Source organism: Globicephala melas, chromosome 2 (genome assembly GCF_963455315.2).
Source record: "Globicephala melas chromosome 2, mGloMel1.2, whole genome shotgun sequence".
Lineage (NCBI taxonomy): Eukaryota > Metazoa > Chordata > Mammalia > Artiodactyla > Delphinidae > Globicephala > Globicephala melas.
In genome coordinates this window covers 41,207,642-41,226,380 of record NC_083315.2, presented here as the reverse complement: position 1 = coordinate 41,226,380, position 18,739 = coordinate 41,207,642, and the positions used below count along the sequence as shown (strand labels likewise).

Sequence of the window (18,739 nt, the reverse complement as noted above, 5' to 3'; positions counted from 1 at the left end):
CATTCTTCTGATTTCAAATAAGGTTGAATCATTTTTAATATGTTATATAATTGGCCATTTGTATTTCTTCTTTTGTAAATTGCTGGTTTATGTTCTGTGCCTGTTTTTCTACTAGAATATTCGTTATTTTGTTGATCTACGAGAGCCTTTTTTAAATTAAAGGTTTCTTTTGCCTTGTTCTGTTCACTGTTTCCTTTGCCTTTTTATTATACATTTTTACACAGTAATTGAAATTGTGTGTGTGTGTGTGGTTTCATCCATTGTTTCTGTCTCTGAAAAGCCTTCCCTATTTCAAGATCAGAAAACATTCTCACATTTTCTTACAGCTCTTTTACAGTTCTTTTCTACATTTAACATTTCAATCCATTTGAATGTTTTTTCTGTGGATCCCAGCTTAGTTTTTTCCAATGATTTAGCCAGTTTTTTCGGAACAATTCACTGAATATTCTTTCCTTCTCCATTGACTAGAAATGCTCTTTGTATCATATACTAATGCTGCGGTTTGCTTCTGGGCTTTCTGTTTTGTTACATTGGTGTGTTTGCCATTTTTGTGCCAGTCATTTTAAATAATTGGAGCTTCGTAATACCTTTCACTGTGTGCTGACTTCCCTCCTACATACACAGTTACTTCGTTTGATCTTGTTTTTCTTGGCTACTTGTACCGGCTTATCCTCTGTGGTGCTTTCAGTCTGAAAGTACTTGGTTCAAATGCAAGCCCCTTGCTGTGTGGTAGGGTGGGTTCTTGTCGGATGACACGCAGTGTGCTGGGGTCTGAGCCTCCGAGTCTGAGGTGATGGTCCTTTGATTCCTTTTGCAGCCGGTCATCCAGAGCGTCGTCCATCTCCACGAGCTCCTCAGCACTTTGCAGGTATGTGCCCTTCTCCTTTATCCCTTCACTTCCTTGTTTCGAGAGAATCAGTGACCAGGGTATTGTTGGCCTGGATCTTTGAGGTCTATAGTTTTCTTATGGGTAAATGGGGCCCTCAGACTAGAGAAGACTGGCTCTCATGATGAGAAAGGTTCCAGAATGCAGTGGTTAGAGTATCATCGACCCGCTAAGACTGGACTTGACGAGCACATGGTGGACTGCAGGTACCCTTGACAGCCATGCCCCAGAGCACATGGGGTGCTGACATGCACAGAGGACATGGTTTCAGTCTGGAAGGCCTTTGGTAGGATTGTAAGTTTCCATATTCCATGTCTCTGTGTGGTATTTGAGTAGGGTGACCCTCCCCACACAGCTTTCTGGGAATATCCTCAATTTCTAACCAGTCCAGTTCATACCTCCTCCCACTTCCCAAACACACACTCCCCACCCCATACAAAGCCGCTGCCCGCCAAATCCGAGTCCCCCACACCACTGACCTTGTGACTTGGTTGCCGCCCAGGGTTATGCTGGAGCATTTTCCCAGAGCAGCTTAGAAACCAGGGGAGGGCCGTAGTCTGGGGTGGCGTCCTCGTCCTCCAGGCGGAGGCTCATCGTCCCCCCTCGTGCGTCTCCCCCGCAGGGGGTGGTGCTGCAGCAGGACAGCTACATCGAGGACCAGAAGCTGCTGCTGACCGAGCGGGCGCTCACGCGGACGGCGTCGCGGCCCAGCTCCCTCATCGAGCAGGAGAAGCAGCGCAGCCTGGAGAAGCAGCGCCAGGACCTGGCCAACCTGCAGCGGCAGCAGGCGCAGCACCTGGAGGAGAAGCGGCGGCGCGAGCGCGAGTGGGAGGCCCGCGAGAGGGCGCTGCAGGAGCGCGAGGCGCGGCTGGCGCAGCGCGAGGACGAGCTCCGGCGCGGCCGCCAGGACCTGGAGCACGAGCTCGACGAGCTGCAGCAGAGGAAGGTCGCCTACCAGAGCGATCTGGAGCGCCTGCGCGCTGCCCAGAGGCAGCTCGAGCGCGAGCAGGAGCAGCTGAAGCGGGAGGCCGACCGGCTCAGCCAGAGGCCCGCCGACTGTGACATCGGCCAGGTACGGGGCGCTGGGGGGCCGGGTCACGACCCGCATAACCAAGAACCCTCTGAGCAGCGGAGGAAAGTAGACAGAGAATATAAAGGCTGCTTCTACAGATCTGTTTATGCACCACCAGGGGGCAGGTGAGGAAGTGAGTCTTTTTCTCCTTTTTGCATCTCTCAGCATGATGGGTTGGGGTTTGGCCAGGGGAGTTAATGGATGCCTGGCACTTCCCTCAGCCCTCAGTCGCTTAGGCCGGAGTAGCCTCAGCATCTCTGAGGATGGCAGTCAGCCGTCCAGGATTTGGGGAGCAACCCCTCTGCCCTGTGCCACAGAAGAACTTAGAATGGTCCCCAGCTAAAGGAACTTGTAGCTGGATGGGGACAGCACACCGAGGACACAGGTCCCCCCGGAGCACAGTGCCTGGGGCTCACACAGAGCAGTAACGCCTGAGTTCCTGAAAGAACCCACACGGTGGGGTCAGTGGGCGTCAGCTACAGGGAGGAGCCCATCCCGGCAAATGATGGAAGGCAGCCCCTCTTATGGAGAGAGGATATTCCTTCTCAGGGATGCTCAGACATCTGGGCTCTGCTTAATTCCTGATTTGTCTCGCTACTGTGGATGAAACCTTTCTTTTCCTGCAGCGACTACTTATATGGGAAGGCATCACATATGTGGGAAGCACGCTGACCCCCGAGTTTATTTCAGTGGTGGTCTACGGTTATTCTGGAACGGGGCACCTGTGGCAGGTGGGAAGCTTGGGTGCACACAGATCCTCCTGTCTGCTGATACTCAGGTTGCCATTTGTTTGATCGATTGACCTTGGATCATGAAAGAAAAGGAAACTGACATCTTCCAGAGGGAGCAGTTTAGCTTCCTGCAGAGTTTTTCACGTCTGTGGGGGGAGTAGCCAGTGGCTCTATGTGCTTTTCGTGACACAAGGATGGCTTCCACAGGGAAGGCTGCAAGGCCCAGCGGGAGCACAGATTAGACTGATTATCTCTCTTTATCTTTGGTTTAACCTTTGGCTAGGATCTTGGTATAAGCATGTCTCCACCTGCCCTCTAACCTGAACAGACCTTTATAATCTCTTAGCCCTGAAATAATTATCTACACCCCCGTGTAAATCAGTCGTTGGATAAGCAGCTCTTCCTGCTTCTTCAGGGAATGGGAGTTCTAAGCTGCCTCTTCCAAGCTACTGTTAATTCTTTATGTTGCTGATAATAAAAATAGTAATGGCATCAGATGATATTTTTAGCACTTTCATAGATACTACCTGAGGGAGGGAGGAAATGGAACTGAGAAGATCAGAATCTTTTTACCATTTCTCTGGAGTCCAAGGCAGTGGGTGCACACGGGGCTGAACCACTGACACAGCCGGTGACCTCAGGTAGTGTTCACTGAGTAGAGGCACTGGGGATGCTGCCGGCCTCCAAGTCAGACCCCTTCTCTTGACCATGTGCAGGTTTCACATCAGCACACCAAGCTGCTGAGGATCCCATCCTTCCTTCCGAATCCTGAGGAGACCCTCTTGCCACCGGCACCTTCCATAGCCAAATCGGGGTCATTGGACTCAGAACTCTCAGTGTCCCCAAAAAGGAACAGCATCTCTCGGACACACAAAGAAAAGGGGCCTTTTCACATACTGGGTTCCACCAGCCAGACAAACAGAGTACCAGAGGGTCAGAGCCAGACCCCAGTGTCCACGTCCACCCGCCTGTTTGGGTTAGCTAAGCCAAAGGAAAAGAAGGAGAAAAAGAAGAAGAACAAAGGAAGCCGTTCGCAGTCCGGTGGTGAGTTACACACACCAGGTCTCCCTCTGGCCGTGTAGTCCCTGGATCCTGAAGAGTGGGTGGCTTTAGCAGCATGGGAGTGGTTAAAAAGAGGTGGCTGCCATTCAGGTGTATAAAAGCTGAACCATACACATCTCACCAAACCCACTTGCTCTGCCCGCAAAGGACTGTTGGAACTGACACTAAGAACACAGATTCAAAGAACATTTCAGAACCCACTCTGTGTGGCACGTGCACGAAGTAGAGAGTGCGGGCTCATTTCTCACACTTACTGTCCAGCTGAGGAGCTGAAACTCACCTCAGTGAAGCAGCTGCAGTCCTCCCTGCCTTTCTAGGCCTGGTCCAGTAATACTAATAACAGGTGCTTGGTGAGCATTTTCTGAGGGCTGCTTTAATCCTGCAGGTGACTGTGAGAGAGGTGTTGCTGACCCCCAGACACACTGGGAAGCTGAAGCTCGGGATTAACTGACCTACCTGCCGCCACAGGGCGTGCTATCAAATCACACTGCACAAGGTCTGAGTCCTTCTCATTAGGATTCCTCTCCCTTCTGTGTGGGAGGTTGAAGAGAAATCCCTATTTCCAGGCCTATTTACAAACAGCAAGCCTAGTGTTTCTGTAAAGTTTAAGGAGCTGTAGACACGGAGGACATCACTGACGACCTCATGCACTACGTCACCTGGAGGCCTGGCTGGCGGATGTCATTGCCCACCAGCCCGGCATCTGTTTGCATCCCAGAAGACTTGTGTTTGGGGAGGAAAGAACAGAATTTACCAGTGAAAAGAGCAGTTTTTCTGAAATTCTTTTTCCGCCTTGGTTTCCTTTTTTCCAGATGGCCCTGCATCTGAAGTACCCGCAGAGGGGGAGGAGATCTTCTGCTGACCCCGTTCCTCTCCGAGGCAGCCGCTCCTGTCCCGCCATGGTTATAGCCCCAACCCCTGCTGTCCTGTGCGCACATTCTCCTACACTGATGCCCGTGTCCTGCGGCGCCCAGCCCTCCCGCACTGCCCAGGTCCTGGACCAGAAGAACAACTGGTCTTGGGGGTCAGGGTGGGGAAGGAGGCACAGGATTGGCAACCCAACGCCTCTCGGGTTGGGGCCAGCCCTGCTGGGTGGTGGATGTTACACCAAGAGTAGTGGCCCCAGAAGTCCAGGCGATGGTTTTGGACATGTCAGGAATTCCTAGAGACTAAAAGAGCGTTTCCAAATGCGGTCTGAAGCTCTTACTGCCTTTTATTTTGGGGAACAGAACCAAAAATCAAACAGCAGATAGGTTGGACTTCATCTGAACACATACAGTAGCCCATCTGCACATACATGTGGACTGCGCCGGAACTGTGCACGGTCTATACCAGATGCCTGCTGGGCTCAGCTCAAGCCCCGCACGAGGGGCACTGCCCGCCACCGCTCAGGGAGCGCGCACTCAGAGCCTCACCCACTAGCCCTCCCAGGCTGTCTCCCTGTAAACTCACCCCATGCACGCCTCACCCCTTTTCGCGTGTATTTCTCATTTCACTTCAGAAGGGACGACGATATTTGTGAGAACCGGTGAGAGAAGGCTTGATGTCTTTAAAAAGCAGATGATCTTGAAACACCTTGATTTTGGTATTTCAGTCACTTTAAAAAGAAAAAATGTATCTAATTTTATCAAGTCTAAAAGAAATCATATATTGGCTTTCCAAGATGTGTGCCCACATGTTCTGGGCACAGACGAAGTAGAGAGGCCTCCTCACTATCACCCCTGCGGCGTGACACTTTTTGGTTGTCACTAGCCACTCAGCAGTGGCCACGGCCTCCTGGCAGTACTCCTGAGACCTCGAGGTGCCCCCCCAGGGAAGCTGCTCCTGCCTGGCAGTCGCCGTGGGAGAGGGTGGCCCCATCCGCGCTCCTCCCGCGCAGAGACCGCCTGCTTCTCCTGCTGCCAGGGGGTGCCCACCCTGTACTAGACAACTGGCCGAAAAGCAGGTTCAGGTGGGTGTGTTAGGCCCATATGAAGCGGTTCCCACCAGTACAGACTGAGAGAAGAGCTGGCCAGAAGGTGTGGCTTGGAAAGGTCTCCTATCAGGAGGCCTGGCAGAATTTGATTTCTTTCAAAAGTTTTAGAAACGAAAGGCCTGTTGGTTATTGTACTCTGCCCCTTGAAGAATCCACAGATGCTGCCTGTTTGTTCATTTCCTTCTCTCTTTTTCTTGTCCCACTGTGTTTTGATCTGTATTCCTTGAGGCTTGTCGCCAGCGGGGAGGTGCAGGATGTTTCTCCCTGAGGCCCCTGCACCTGCCACACTTGTTAACCCCCCAGGAGGGGAAACCCTGGAAAATTCTGTGCTTTAAATGTGGTCTTTGATTCCTGCCTTTTGCCCCTCAGGAGCATGGGTCTTTGAACATAATTTTTAGAAACAAACAAAAAAATCTGTAACTTGGTGCTTGTTGATGAATTGCAAGCTGGCCTTGCAGATGGAGATATTTATCTTTCAGTTTATTTGAAAGAGGTCTGGTTTAAAACTTTTAGCTTAGATTTGTTTTATTTATTTGTGTGTTGTGTGCATGTGTGCATGTGTGTGTATGTGTTTTAAGGGTGAACACACCAGCCCAACGGTTTCAACTGTCCAGTCAAGCAGCCGGTGCTGCTTCCTTACTCCCCCGTGTCTGTCAAAGTGCCTCGAAGGCCCAAAGGAAAATTAAGGTTGGGGGAGGGGTCCATTTCCTTCCCTCCTGCCACCCTCACCTCATACTTTGATCAAGGGATGTCTTCTTCCTTGCTTGAGAGTTAAGGAACTTGCCACCCATGGGCTACATTTGCCTAGTTTTGTCGTGGAGATTTCTTACCCTTCAGAAACACACCTTGAGCAGAACCAGCTGATTTTCTATTGAACCTTAATGTACTACCCCCCCACCCCCCCCACCCCCACAGAGACCCTAAACAGCAAAAGGTTAGGTTGCTTCCTGCTGCCAGTCCGTACAGCTTGAGTAAGGCCAGCCTGTCATGCCTTTCTCAGATCCACGGGGAGCTCAGCCGTCTGTCCCTGTCACTGGCTCAGGTTCACCTCTGTGGGTCCCAGTCCCAGAGCTCTGCTGGAAAGGGGTGGGGCTGATGAATGAGGACCTGCATCCTCCTTCCTCTGTCCGTGTAGGCCGGGCCTCCCTGCCTCTGGGCTTGAAACCAGTGCTCAGTGCTGATGGCATTTGCCCTAACGCAGGCTCTTCACAAGAAGCACCCTGGACGCTGAGTTTCTGTATAGAGCTGCACAGGTGGCTTTCAGCTTACTCCCAACTAGTCGTGAAGTTTCGGTTGTCTTGATTATTCGGTGGTAGTTGTTTTAAAATGGTGATTTCCCCTTCACCTGTACCCCACTAACTTAAAATACTTTGGTCAGCTTGTGGTTGGACAAGTTTAGAATCAGAATCAGAAGGCATCTCCCCCAGAAGAGTGTGCGGTGCAGAGAGAGAACCACTTACCCGGACCCGTGCTTTTCCATGCCTTCGTCCTGTCTCTCTCCCCCTTTGATAAGGAACTCGGGGATTTTGTTGTTGCGCTTGGGGAACCACCTGGGATTGTTGCTGCTCCTGCTTTTGCTGATGGCCTTGAGGTCTCCTCTGACCTTGAGGCCTGTCCTGGTTACTGAGGTGTCCTTCATGTGAGAAGGGGCTGTCTCCCGGGACAGCTCAGACTCAGTTCTCCACAGTGTCCCCACGCTAGGGGCTGTGCTTCTCTAAGCTCCGCAAATCAGATGGCTGGCCTTCCTTGTGTTTAGGTTTTGGGGGACAGATGGAAACACCATCCAGAGTTCCAGAATCTCGTGAGTTGCCTGGAAGGAGGCTGCATCTTCTCTCAAAACTTCCATCATCTCAGTGGTCGTCATCCCAGTCGGGTGGCATGTGCACTTTAAACGCTCCCTACAGTCAGCTTCACTTTCGAGACAATCAACTATGCTAACTGTTTTCTTTGAAAATGGAGAAGGTTAAAAACATGCAGATTGCCATAATTCAGCCTTTGCCAACATTCCATCCTCTACCCCCCTGAGAGCTGTCTGTGGGGAAGAAATCCTTATCAAGACTTTTTTTTTTTGGAAAGGTACGAATCTTACCTGTTTTCCTCTCATGTCTCAGGGTAATACCACTAAAAGTTGTTCCTTTGCTCATATTCTCCCTTATTTGTTATCTTCCCAAGCCCCTAGTATTAGCAGTAGTGAGCACACATTTTTAAGATCCTTGGGCTTTGTCGTACCTTTATTTGGAGAGTGGGTGTTAGTGTATAGGGTTTATAACTAGGCCCCACCTAAAATAAAGGTAGCACCATAACCTTAGGGGCCAGAACTCCATCCCGAAGGTACCGTTCACAGAAGCGCTTTATATTTCATCCATTGGTCACAAAGTTCTTTTTCCATAGCCGGTTCTTTCTCCCCAAGGATTTGGTATCGGCCTTGGAGCTGCAGTTGTTGATACAGCGTTGATGGGGGGGGCCAGTTGTGCCCAGAGGACAGCTAAGCCCAGGGACTGGGGTGGGAGCACATTGAGAGAGACGGTCCTGGTGAGTGGGCTTCAGCAGCCATGAAGAGGGTGGCTTGCAGGGGCCCCCAGACACTGCCAAGGGGTGTGGACACACTTGGAATGTGGAAGCCCAGAAAGAACGCTTCCAATTCCACGGCGGCAGTGGATGAGGGATGTGTGTCTTGCCTTCCTGCAGCGGGACAGTGTGGCACACACACCTGTGGTCCTGGGGTCACGGCCCCACCTGGCGCTGTTGCTCCGATGGACCCTCGGAGACAAGGAAAGGGGCAAAGAGATTGTTTTGGTTTGGTTCTTCATTTTCTTTCTTTCTTTCCGTGTAGCGTAACATTCCTAGTTAACCGGAACTTTGGGATCTACTGCCTGCTGGCCAGGTTTTAAAGTGAAAAGTCTTTTAGTGCTGCCATAAGAGGGAAAAAAACAAAGGCTTCTTTCCATGTACCAATCGGATTTCATTTGTCAAAAGCTCGACAGGCCTTGAGTGAGTTCTCCATCTTGTTAAGGTTTAAAGACAGGCAGACCCAGCTGGCTAAAGTCTCTCCTGCCGCACACGGTGACAGCCTGCTCCAGACACCCAGGCTGAGCCCAGTCTCTGCTCACCCCAGTGTTCACCCTGCTTGAATGCCTCTGCCTTTTGTGACCACCTGCCAGGATGAGCAGCTCCAGAGCACTGACAGGGGCCTGCCCGGTCGGCTGGCCCACGGTCGCGGTTTAGCCTGAGGTTTCTGGCGTGTTGCCCCGCCGGGCGCGCAGGGGACACCAGGACACGCAGGAGGGTGATTACCATGCACCTTATACCTCTGATCTCGTTTGTTGTCCTCAAATGCTAAATGAACGTTTCTGTGCTGAATCCTATTAGATAAAAAGGGGTTAAAACCCAGATGCTGTATATTAATTTGTAATTATGTATAAAGTGAAGCAGTTTTAAACTGTAAGGATTTTTTCAGTGTGTTTTCTGGAATTCTGCCACAACGTACTGCCTTTGTATTTTATTTATCTTCCTTTCTGGTTAGCGGCTTCCGACCCTTGTAAAGTCCACCTCCACCCTTTCAAAAAAAATAAATAATAAATGTCCTTTAAGTCCCGATGGTGACTGTGTGGGTTTCCTGAAGTGAAGGCTTCCTGGATACTCTGGGTTCCTGGTGAAGGGGCACCCCCTACCCAGCTCTAAGGGACCCTTCTCCCCAGTGAAACCTTATTTCTGTACCTTGGGGAACAGGACTCAGGAGGACAGCCCTGGAGCACAGAGCAGCTCCCGGGGAACTCAGGTCCCCTGGAGCTGGACCCTAACCCGGGGGCACCAAGAGTCAGAACCATTTCCAGTCAAATCAGCGTGGTAAGAAACGTCCTTGCTATAGATTCTACTACGTAAAAAAGATGAATGTCAGTTTGCCTTTCTTTGCCAACTTTTTTCACCTCATCCCACCCCCAAACAAGGGAGCTGCCAAAAACTAATTCAGAAAGAAGAATCCCATTTGCATGTAGCTCCACAAGGATTTACTGGGTCTGATCCTCTGAGAAATTGCTGGAATGCACACGGTAGGAGCTGTTGCCGCTGCTGCCTGCGGGCACCTGTGCCGCCCTTCCTGAATCGCTGGCTGCCTCCCCGGAGTCCAGGACTGCTGTCCCTATGAGAGGCCCCTCGGTCCAGCCGGCTGCGTGGTGTAATGCGAAGAACGTGGGCAGAGCTGCCTCAGTTCCCAGCTCTGCGCTCCCAAGAGCTCCTTGTCCCTCCCCAAGCGGCAACCAAAAAGAGGAAAGTCCTGCCGGGTTGCCAAGCGCTTTGCCTTGCTCAGTGAACTTGGAAGTGCCCAGATTTCTAAGGAGTCTTGCAGCCCTGGTGGCAATAGATGCCTCCCCAGAAGCCAGCAAACACTGGTCCCTTCTCTCTGCCGTCTGCCCTCGGCTGTCCCGGCAGCTGCAGCATGCCCACGCCCCCAGCGGGGCTGGGAGAGTGGTTCCCACGGCCTCCCTCCTCCGCCGCTCTGCTCCCATCGTGCTTGGGTCTGAGCCAGGGACGGGCTCCATGTGGCAGGCAGGCCAGAAGAGGGAGGAGGTGTCATCCTTTGTTCCAGAAGAAGAGCAGAGGCACAAAGCCCGCAGGGCTCCACAAGGACCGGCCATCCATGCAGCGGGGCGTGGGGTGTCTGCCTGCTCCTGAGGGAGAAGTGCCCCAGATAAAAGGGGCCACTCCTGTCTGAGGACCTCCCACCTGAAGGGAGACCAGGTTGTGGCAGCCATGTGCCCAGGAAGGGAGTCCTGCTAACCAACGCAGCAGGACGGAAACGTGAGTCACAAATGCCGGGAAGAGGTGTTGGGATGCTGGAAAGTCCAGAAAAGAGCTTGCAGGGCAGGGAGGAAATACAGCGCACAGGTTCTGTTACTTCCTAGGAAGTGGGAACAAAATAGATCGGTGGTGAGCTGTGCTGCAGAGCACAGGAATAAGATCAGGAACCTCCTTCCAGCACCGCATCCCTGGTTCAGCCCGCAAGGGCCTCGCCCACCACAGCTCCTGCTCTGGGATTCTTGGGAGGTTTCTTTTCCCTTAACTTTACCCCCATTCCTTCAGGGCCTCAGGTCACCGCCGGAAGGTTGCCCGGAGGTGGTGGAGCAATCCAGGTGGACATGATGCCACCCCCATCAGGGTCCCAAGAGGAGTCCGACGTGGAAAAGGAGGCAGAACTTGGTACACCCCAGACTTGGGCAGAACTTGGTGCACCCCACCGGCCTCCCCCATACACCCTCTCCCAAGTCCTTTGGTGTCCAAGTTACAGCCAGGGCGTCCTCAGGCCCCTCTGGCCTCTTTCTTTCACATGGTAATCACTCACACAGCTGTAAATAGTCCCACTGAAGTTTGGGCTGCTCTTCCCCCCAGGCGCCTTGGTGAGACTTTCTTCCTGGGAAACGGTATCTGGACCCTTGGGATGGAGGTGGGAGGAGAGGGGGACCCAGGAGGGCCTCTGAGGGGATTGGCTGGCGGGGCTCAGGGGCCGTGAGGGGAGTGAGCTCCTTACGCCAGCTGAGAACCGGGCCTGCTTTTCTCCCCCTCCCTTGTCAGCACATCCCTTGAGGGCCCTGAACTTCCCACCCCACCCCCAGCAGCTTTGGGGTTGAAGCTGGGCCGTTGCCTGGACAACCCCAGTTCCCAGCCTTGCCTGGTCTCTGCATCCAAAGGACAAAGGAGCGGGACGCTGGTCACCTGAAACAATGCTCCCTCCACCCTCAGGAGGAGCTGGGGACCGGCCCCGGCTGGGCTCCCGCTCCGTGGAGGGGGCAGTGGACAAAGGCTGGGGGGCCATGGGGTGAGTGAAAGGACGGGCGCAGACTTCGGATCAGAGTCTGGGCTCAACGTCCAGTCCAGCCATCTAATGGCCAAGTGACCTTGGACAAGTTATTGGACCTGTCTATCCCTGTTTTCCTCTTTCATTCGGGAACCAGGGTATCTAGCTTGCAGATTTGCTGTGACAATTCGGTGAGATGCTGAATGTTGGTCCCCAGCACATGATTCTTGATTCCTGAGCCTGTTACCCACAGCTGCAGCAGGAGCCTGTCACAGCAGCAGTGCCGGAATCCCATACCTGACCTCCGTCTCTGCACCTGGAGGTGAGCGCCCGGAGGAAGAAACGACCTTCCCCATCGCCTGGCAGTGGTGCCCAGCCCAGGGCGTGGCTCGGAGCTCCTTGTCCCTGGGCTTCTGGTTTGGGATACCTGTCCTCCTTCCCTCACTTGTCCCAGGTGAACTGTCACTTCCTAGAGGAAGCCTTCCCTGACAGCCAGGGCAAGCCCAACCCCTCCCTCCCGTCTGCCCTTAGCACCGGGAACCCTCCGGCCTACACAGAACACGTGACACCTGGAACCACTAGCCTTTAGCTAGTGTCCCCTCCCCCTAGCTTCCAGACCAGAAAGCAAGGCTGAGCCCGAAGCCCACGCCTCACGCACCCTCATTCCAAAACCACAGTGCTGGGAGTGGACAGGCAGGATTGTCCCAGGGCCTGGAAGAGGCAGGGGCCACTGCTCTGCCAGCAGGGCCAAGGTGGCAGGTGGCCCTCAGCTCCAGCTAACTCCAAGAAGGCTCTCCCCATGGGTGGCCTCTGGTTGAACCGTAGAGTCCTGCTGCCAGGGCTGGGATGGCCGCCAGCCCCTGCCCCTGCAAAGCAGCTGAGCTTCACCCCCGTCAGGTCTTGCAGCCAAAAGTGGGCCAGGCCACTCTGCCCAATCTGGGACCAGGAAGCCCAGGGGGGGCTCTCTCACCCTCTGCCACTGGAGATGAGAGCATCTCCGAGAAAGGCGGGCTGGCAGAGCCAAAGCAGCCAGGTGTGGAAATAGAACCACTCAAGTTCATACCCTGGTGCCCCACTCCTGTGTGCCCTGGGCCAACATGCTTAACCTTTCTGAGTACAGTTTCCTCCTCTGTAAAATGAGGGTGATGACACCTGCCCCCATACTGTTACTGTAAACAAAATAAAAATTACATGTCCTTTCTTTTTGCTTGGCAGGAAGAGACAAGATAAAGGACAGGATCTTGGGACTGTGCAGACATGTGGGCCTGCAGGTGTGAGCATTTACTGTGACTTCAGGGCTCCCCCAAGCTTTCAGATTTTTCTGGGTCAAAGAAAGCTTGCCAGTGTCTTGTCTTCTTCTTGGAATGACCTTCCCATGGAAGGCCCTAGAGCGAGGGGCTCTCACTGGCTGGAAACCCATAGGTCTCATATCCATGATGCCTTTGAACCTGACCGCCCAAAGGGCGTCCGAGTCCCCCATTTGTGGGTGATCACACCAAGGCTCATGGAGTTAGGTGATCGGCCCAGCCAGAGCCAGCGGCAGGCCCATGCCTGCCCACATGCAGACCCAAGATTTGCCCTTAGACCAGTGTTCCTCAAAGGACACTTTAGATCCCTGCAGGAGTCAGAATCTCCTGGGAGAAGGCTAGGAAACTCACAGCTTTCACTAACTCCCTGGGGAGTTTTACCCATACCACAGTTCAAGAGACCCTGGGTGCACCCAATACTCCCACCCCGGCGAGTTGGGGTGGGGGGTGGGTGGAAAGGAAGAAGGAGAGAGCTCCAGTATCCCACCCCTCAGAGCAGTGAGGTCCTTTCCACTCTGCACACAGAAGTTCCCTGCATGGAATCCCGCTCTTGTTCTGCAGATAACGCTCCATGAACACTCTGGCTGTTTACAAACCTGCTGACACAGTCTGGGAGCAGTTGCACGGTTCTGAGCAAGGTGCAGGCTTCAGTTCTTCATCTGCAAGGTAGGAACCCTACAGCCCCAAGGGCTGCTGCGATGATGAGATGACGGGACAGCACAGAATCCGTGCTCTGTAGATTTCTCCTGCCATTGTTGTGTGTGCCGACGTTGTCACTGAAGGGCTGGGTGGCCTTGAATGTGTCACATCCACAAAGTAGGTGGCTGGACTAGAGAGCGGCTCTCAGCCTTGCACACGTTAGAATCATCTGGGGGGGCTTTGCGCCTCGGCGGCCCAGGCCCCACGTGTGGTGGATCCCCCACAGAACCTTTAAGGTGGGGCCCAGGCATTAGTACATTTGAACAGTTACGGGTGGTTCCTACGTGCAGCTGAGGTCGAGAGGCTGGATGATCCCCAGGTTTGATCCCAGAGGTCAGCTCTGTTCTGCAGGTGAGGCTCCCTCCCCCAGGGTCTCCAAACAGCCCCTGAGATGGAGCCGTCTCTGCGTGTGATGGAAGCCTGGGCTTTGCGTAGCTGGGGCTCTGGGCCTGAAGGATGACAGCTGTCTCCTTGGGGCCTTGAATCCCACTAGAGTCTGCCAAGCAGCAGAGTAAACATGAGGGAGAACAAGGCAGAAATGTTGCCCGTGGGAGGAGCACAGCCCAAGGGGAACTGGGCCTGGGCTTGAGGGAACACTCCAGGGGCCTCTAGAAGTAATGAAAATGGTGGGCAGAGAAGACAGGGCCCCCAGCCCACTCCGGAGGTCTGAGCCAAGCTCAGTTGGCTCGAGCACTGCCTGCAAGTCCCAGATTCTGGTGCCAACCTCCAGCTGACTTTCCCCCCAAGGATTCTAGACCATCGTGATCCCTGCCCCAGCTCCACCTGCCCTTTCACACCCACATCATCTCCATTTAGCCCTCTCCCAGCCTGATGGGAGCCACTCCTCTGCAAGGATGCTGTCTTAACATTTAGGGGGGATTTGTTGTTTGATATAATTGTAACTCATATTCCCTAAAAAAAGATATGGGAAATACTGATTTATTTTTAAAACATTTTTAAACACCTATAGTCCCATCACGGGGAAGAAACTATCCACTAATATTTCACTATGTTTTCTTCATATACATTTTTAAAAAACTGGATTTATAATACTGTAAACAGGTGTACATCATAGTGATTCGGGGTAATTTTTTTGGCAAATGATGTTCCATTATAGGTTATTACAAGACATTGGGCATAATTCCCTGTGCTCTGCAGTAAATCCTTCTTGCTCATCTACTTTATGTGTAGCAGTTTGTACCTGCTTATGCCATACTCTTCATTCTTCCCTCCCCCACAACCCTGTCCCCTTTGGTAACCGTAAGTTTGTTTTCTACGTCTGTGAGTCTGTTTGTTTTGTAGATAGATTCGTTTGTATTCTTTTTAAGTTTCCACATATAAGTGATATCATATAGTATTTGTCTTTGTCTGACTCATTTCACTCAGCATAATATTCTTGTGGTCCATCCATGTTGCTGCAAATGACAATATTTCATTCTTTTTTATGGCTAATATTTATATATATACATATATATATGTATGTATATATATATACACCCACATCTTTTTTTTTTCATAAATTTATTTTATTTTTGGCTGTGTTGGGTCTTCGTTACTGTGAGCAGGCTTTCTCTACTTGCGGCGAGTGGGCTTCTCATTGCTGTGGCTTCTCTTGCAGTGGAGCATGGGCTCAAGGCACTCGGGCTTCAGTAGTTGTGGCACGCAGACTCAGTAGTTGTGGCACATGGGCTTAGCTGCTCCACGGCATATGGGATCTTCCTGGACCAGGGCTCAAACCCGTGTCCCCTGCATTGGCAGGTGGACTCCTAACCACTGCCCCGCTAGGGAAGACCCACCACATCTTCTTAAACCAGTTACCTGTTGATGGGCCCTTGGGTTGTTTCCATGTCTTGACTATTGTAAATAGTGCTGCTATGAACACTGGGGTGCATATATCTTTTTTTTTTTCTTTTTTTTTGCGGTATGCAGGACTCTCACTGCTGTGGCCTCTCCCTCCGCGGAGCACAGGCTCCGGACGCGCAGGCCCAGCGGCCATGGCCCACAGGCCCAGCATGTGGGATCCTCCCGGACCGGGGCATGAACCCGCGTCCCCCGCATCGGCAGGCGGACCCCCAACCACTGTGCCACCAGGGAAGCCCCGCATATATCTTTTTGAATTAGAGTTTTCATCTTTTCTGGGTATGTACCCAGGAGTGGGATTGCTGGATCATATGGTAGCTCTATTTTTAGTTTTTTAAGGAACCTCCATACTGTTTTCCATAGTGGCGGCACCAATTTACATTCCCACCAACAGTCTTTGTAGACATTTTTATTTAGCAAAATTAAAGTCATGTTGTATATAGACATTTATATCCTATTTACTTCATTCCACATTTTCATATAAACATTGGGTACTTAATACTCCACTTTGTAGATATTATTATTGTTCCACTCTCTAGATATATCACTTGGGAATTTAGGTATTTCCAATTTTTCATTCTTATGAATAACATACAGGACTAATTTATAGCATCATTTTTCCCCCTGTTTCAAAGTAAAACCATGTTTATTAGAGAAAATGTAGAAATTATTGATAAGTAGAATAAATAACTGAAAATCAACCATAGTAGGAACTTCTGCTTCCACCCAAGATAGAGTAATAGGGACCAGATTTACCTTACCTACCTACCCAAAACAACCAAAACTCCAGAAGAAATATATGGAATGATGGTTTTAAGGACACTGGAAATCAAACAACAAAGTACAGGTATCCCTGAGAGACCAAGGGAGCCTTATGGCTGCCTTAGGCCTTGCAACTGCCCCGAGTTTCCAGGCTGCAGCAAAGGATGAAGACTCAGATGGAATCAGGCAGACTCCCCAAGTTGAGGGGATGGAGCTGAGAATCAGGGGAGATGAAGGCAGATAGAATAGGCAGGACAGAATACAGAAGAGAGATGCACACAAAATTCTAGGATCTTCAGTGGGTCCCCCTCAAGTATTCATTAGAGGACTGATCAGTGCACACATGTGAGAAAAGTGTTCAAGTCTAGAAAAGAATCATCCCAAAGGATTAGAGGTGATAATACCCAGTGCTCACACAGGACCAGGTATAGTGCCTATTCCCACCAGCCAGCCTGGAAAAATCATTCACAGGGCACAGGGTAGAGGACACAGAAGGGGCTTTCCTTAGTAATAGGGAATAATTAGCCCTAGATGAAGCACTGCTGCAGTTCTACCTAACAAATCTTTAAAAGCAAGACCTAAAAGGATCAAACAGTTTCCAAGTAACTTAACCACATCCCAGAACAAAGTTCAGGAATAGTTACAAAAACATCCAGCACACAACAGAGTAACATTCACAGTGTCTGACATCCAATAAAAATTACTACACATGTTAAAAAAAAAAAAACTTAAAGGATAAAAATCATGTAAACTGACACAGATGTTAGAATTATCAGACAAGGATGTTAAAACTTATTATAACTGTGTTCTATATGTTCAAAAAGTTTTAGAAGCATCAAAGATATAATTAAAGACCCAAGTTAAATTCCTACAGATAAAAACCATATGTCTAACAGAAAAAAAGCCTGGAAAAAATTAACATAGCATCAGTGAACTGTGAGACACCTTCAAGCACCCTAATAAATTTGTAATTGGAGTCCCAGAAAGGAGGTAGGAGACAGAAAGACATTATCTGAAGAGATAATAGCCAAGTTTTCCCAAATTTGATGAAAAATATAAACCCATAGTTGAGGTTCAGCAAAAACCCCAAGGACAAGAAATATGAGAAAAATGACATCAATACACATCATAATCAAGTTGTTCTAAACCAGTGATAAGAAGAAAATCTTAAAAACATCCAGAGGAAAAAAGCACATTATGTACAGAGGACCAAAGATAAGGATGACAGCAGATTTCTTGTAAGAAACAATGTAACAGAGAAAACAGTGGAACAACATCTTTAAAATATTGGGGGGCAATTTGTCAAACTAGAATCCTATACTCATTGAAAACATTTTTCAAAAGTGAAAGCAAAACAAATACTTTTTCAGATGTACAAAAGCTAAAAGAATTCATCACCAACAGACCCTCACTACAAGATATTTTAAACTGAAGGAAAATGATACCAGATGGAAATATGATCTATATAAAGGAATTGAGGTCACTAGAAAAAGTAATTACCTGGGAAAACATATGTTTTTTTCTTATTATTTAAAACTCTTTACAAGATGGATGACTGTTCAAGCAAAAATAATAACAATGTAGTACAGGGTTTTTAACGTACGTAAGAATAAAATGACAACAGTAGCACCAAGGCCAATTGCAGAGAAATGGAAGTAAACTATCGTAAGATTCTTGTACTATATAGGAAGTTGTTGTATAATATCTCTTGAAGGTAGACTGTGAGAAGTTGAAGATATGTACCATGAGCCCTAAAGCAACTGAGAGGAGAAATGAATTTTAATCCACACCTCACACCATATACAAAAGTTAACCCCAAATGGATCACAGACCTAAATGTGAAAGCTAAAATTACAAAGGTACAAAAGAACACACAGGAGAAATCTTTTTGACCTTGGATTATGCAAAGTGTTCTTAAATATTACACTAAAAAAGCACAATCCACAAAGGAAATTGATAAATGGACTTTATCAAAATTAAATGCTTATGCTCCTCAAAAGACACTGGTAAGAGAATGGAAAAATGACGTGCAGACTAGGAGAAAATACTTGCAAATTATATACCTATTAAAGGACTTCTATCTAGAATATATAAAAAGCTCTCAACACTCAATAAGAAAGCAGACAAAGCAAGCAATGTCTTCGCAAAAGGTTTGAACAGACATTTCATCCAAGGAGATATAAAGATGGCAGATAGATAGACACATGAAAATATGCTCAACATCATTACATAACAGAAAAATGCTAATGAAAATCATGACAAGATACCACTATATGCCAACTGCAGTGACTAAAATTCGAAAGATGAATCATGCCAACATTGCAAGGATGTGAAGGAACTGGAACTCTCATACTCTGCTGGTGGGGATGTGAAATGGTACAGCCACTTTGGAAAACAGTCTACTATCTTCTTAAAAATGTAAACATACACCTACCATATGATCCTGCCATTCAACTTCTAGGTGTTTACCCAAGAGAAATTAAAGCATATACCCATACAGGGCTTTCACATGAATATTCATAACAGCTTTATTTTTAATAGCCCCAAATGGAAGCAACCCACATATCAGTGGACAGGTAAATGGACAGAAAGGA

General features: G+C 49.7%; 1 protein-coding gene and 2 long non-coding RNA genes across 12 annotated transcripts in view; 2 read left to right on the top strand and 1 right to left on the bottom strand.

Annotated features, from left to right (window-relative positions):
• Window positions 1–1,833, bottom strand: part of LOC132596824 (uncharacterized) — a 35,155-nt gene extending 33,322 nt beyond the window's left edge. The window contains exon 1 of the long non-coding RNA XR_009562875.1: window positions 1,366–1,833. This is a non-coding gene — a long non-coding RNA (uncharacterized lncRNA). The remainder of the gene's footprint in view (window positions 1–1,365) is intronic.
• The window catches only part of AKAP13 (A-kinase anchoring protein 13), a 341,436-nt gene extending 333,635 nt beyond the window's left edge, over window positions 1–7,801 (top strand). For 7 of the 9 annotated variants that reach the window (XM_030873203.2, XM_030873202.2, XM_060293884.1 and 4 more), the window contains 4 exons: window positions 818–868; window positions 1,509–1,958; window positions 3,406–3,733; window positions 4,564–7,801. In XM_030873203.2, coding sequence (XP_030729063.1) covers window positions 818–868; window positions 1,509–1,958; window positions 3,406–3,733; window positions 4,564–4,613 — 879 coding nt within the window. In that variant the 3' untranslated portion in view covers window positions 4,614–7,801. Of the gene's footprint in view, window positions 1–817; window positions 869–1,508; window positions 2,092–3,405; window positions 3,734–4,563 lie in introns of those variants that run through there. The other 2 variants (XM_060293885.1, XM_060293886.1) reach the window with 2 other exon arrangements.
• A 2,539-nt stretch (window positions 7,802–10,340) lies between these two features.
• LOC132596823 (uncharacterized) overlaps window positions 10,341–18,739 on the top strand; it is a 29,520-nt gene continuing 21,121 nt past the window's right edge. For both annotated transcript variants that reach the window (XR_009562874.1, XR_009562873.1), the window contains exons 1-5: window positions 10,341–10,523; window positions 10,806–10,922; window positions 11,735–11,839; window positions 12,733–12,788; window positions 13,386–13,490. This is a non-coding gene — a long non-coding RNA (uncharacterized lncRNA). The remainder of the gene's footprint in view (window positions 10,524–10,805; window positions 10,923–11,734; window positions 11,840–12,732; window positions 12,789–13,385; window positions 13,491–18,739) is intronic.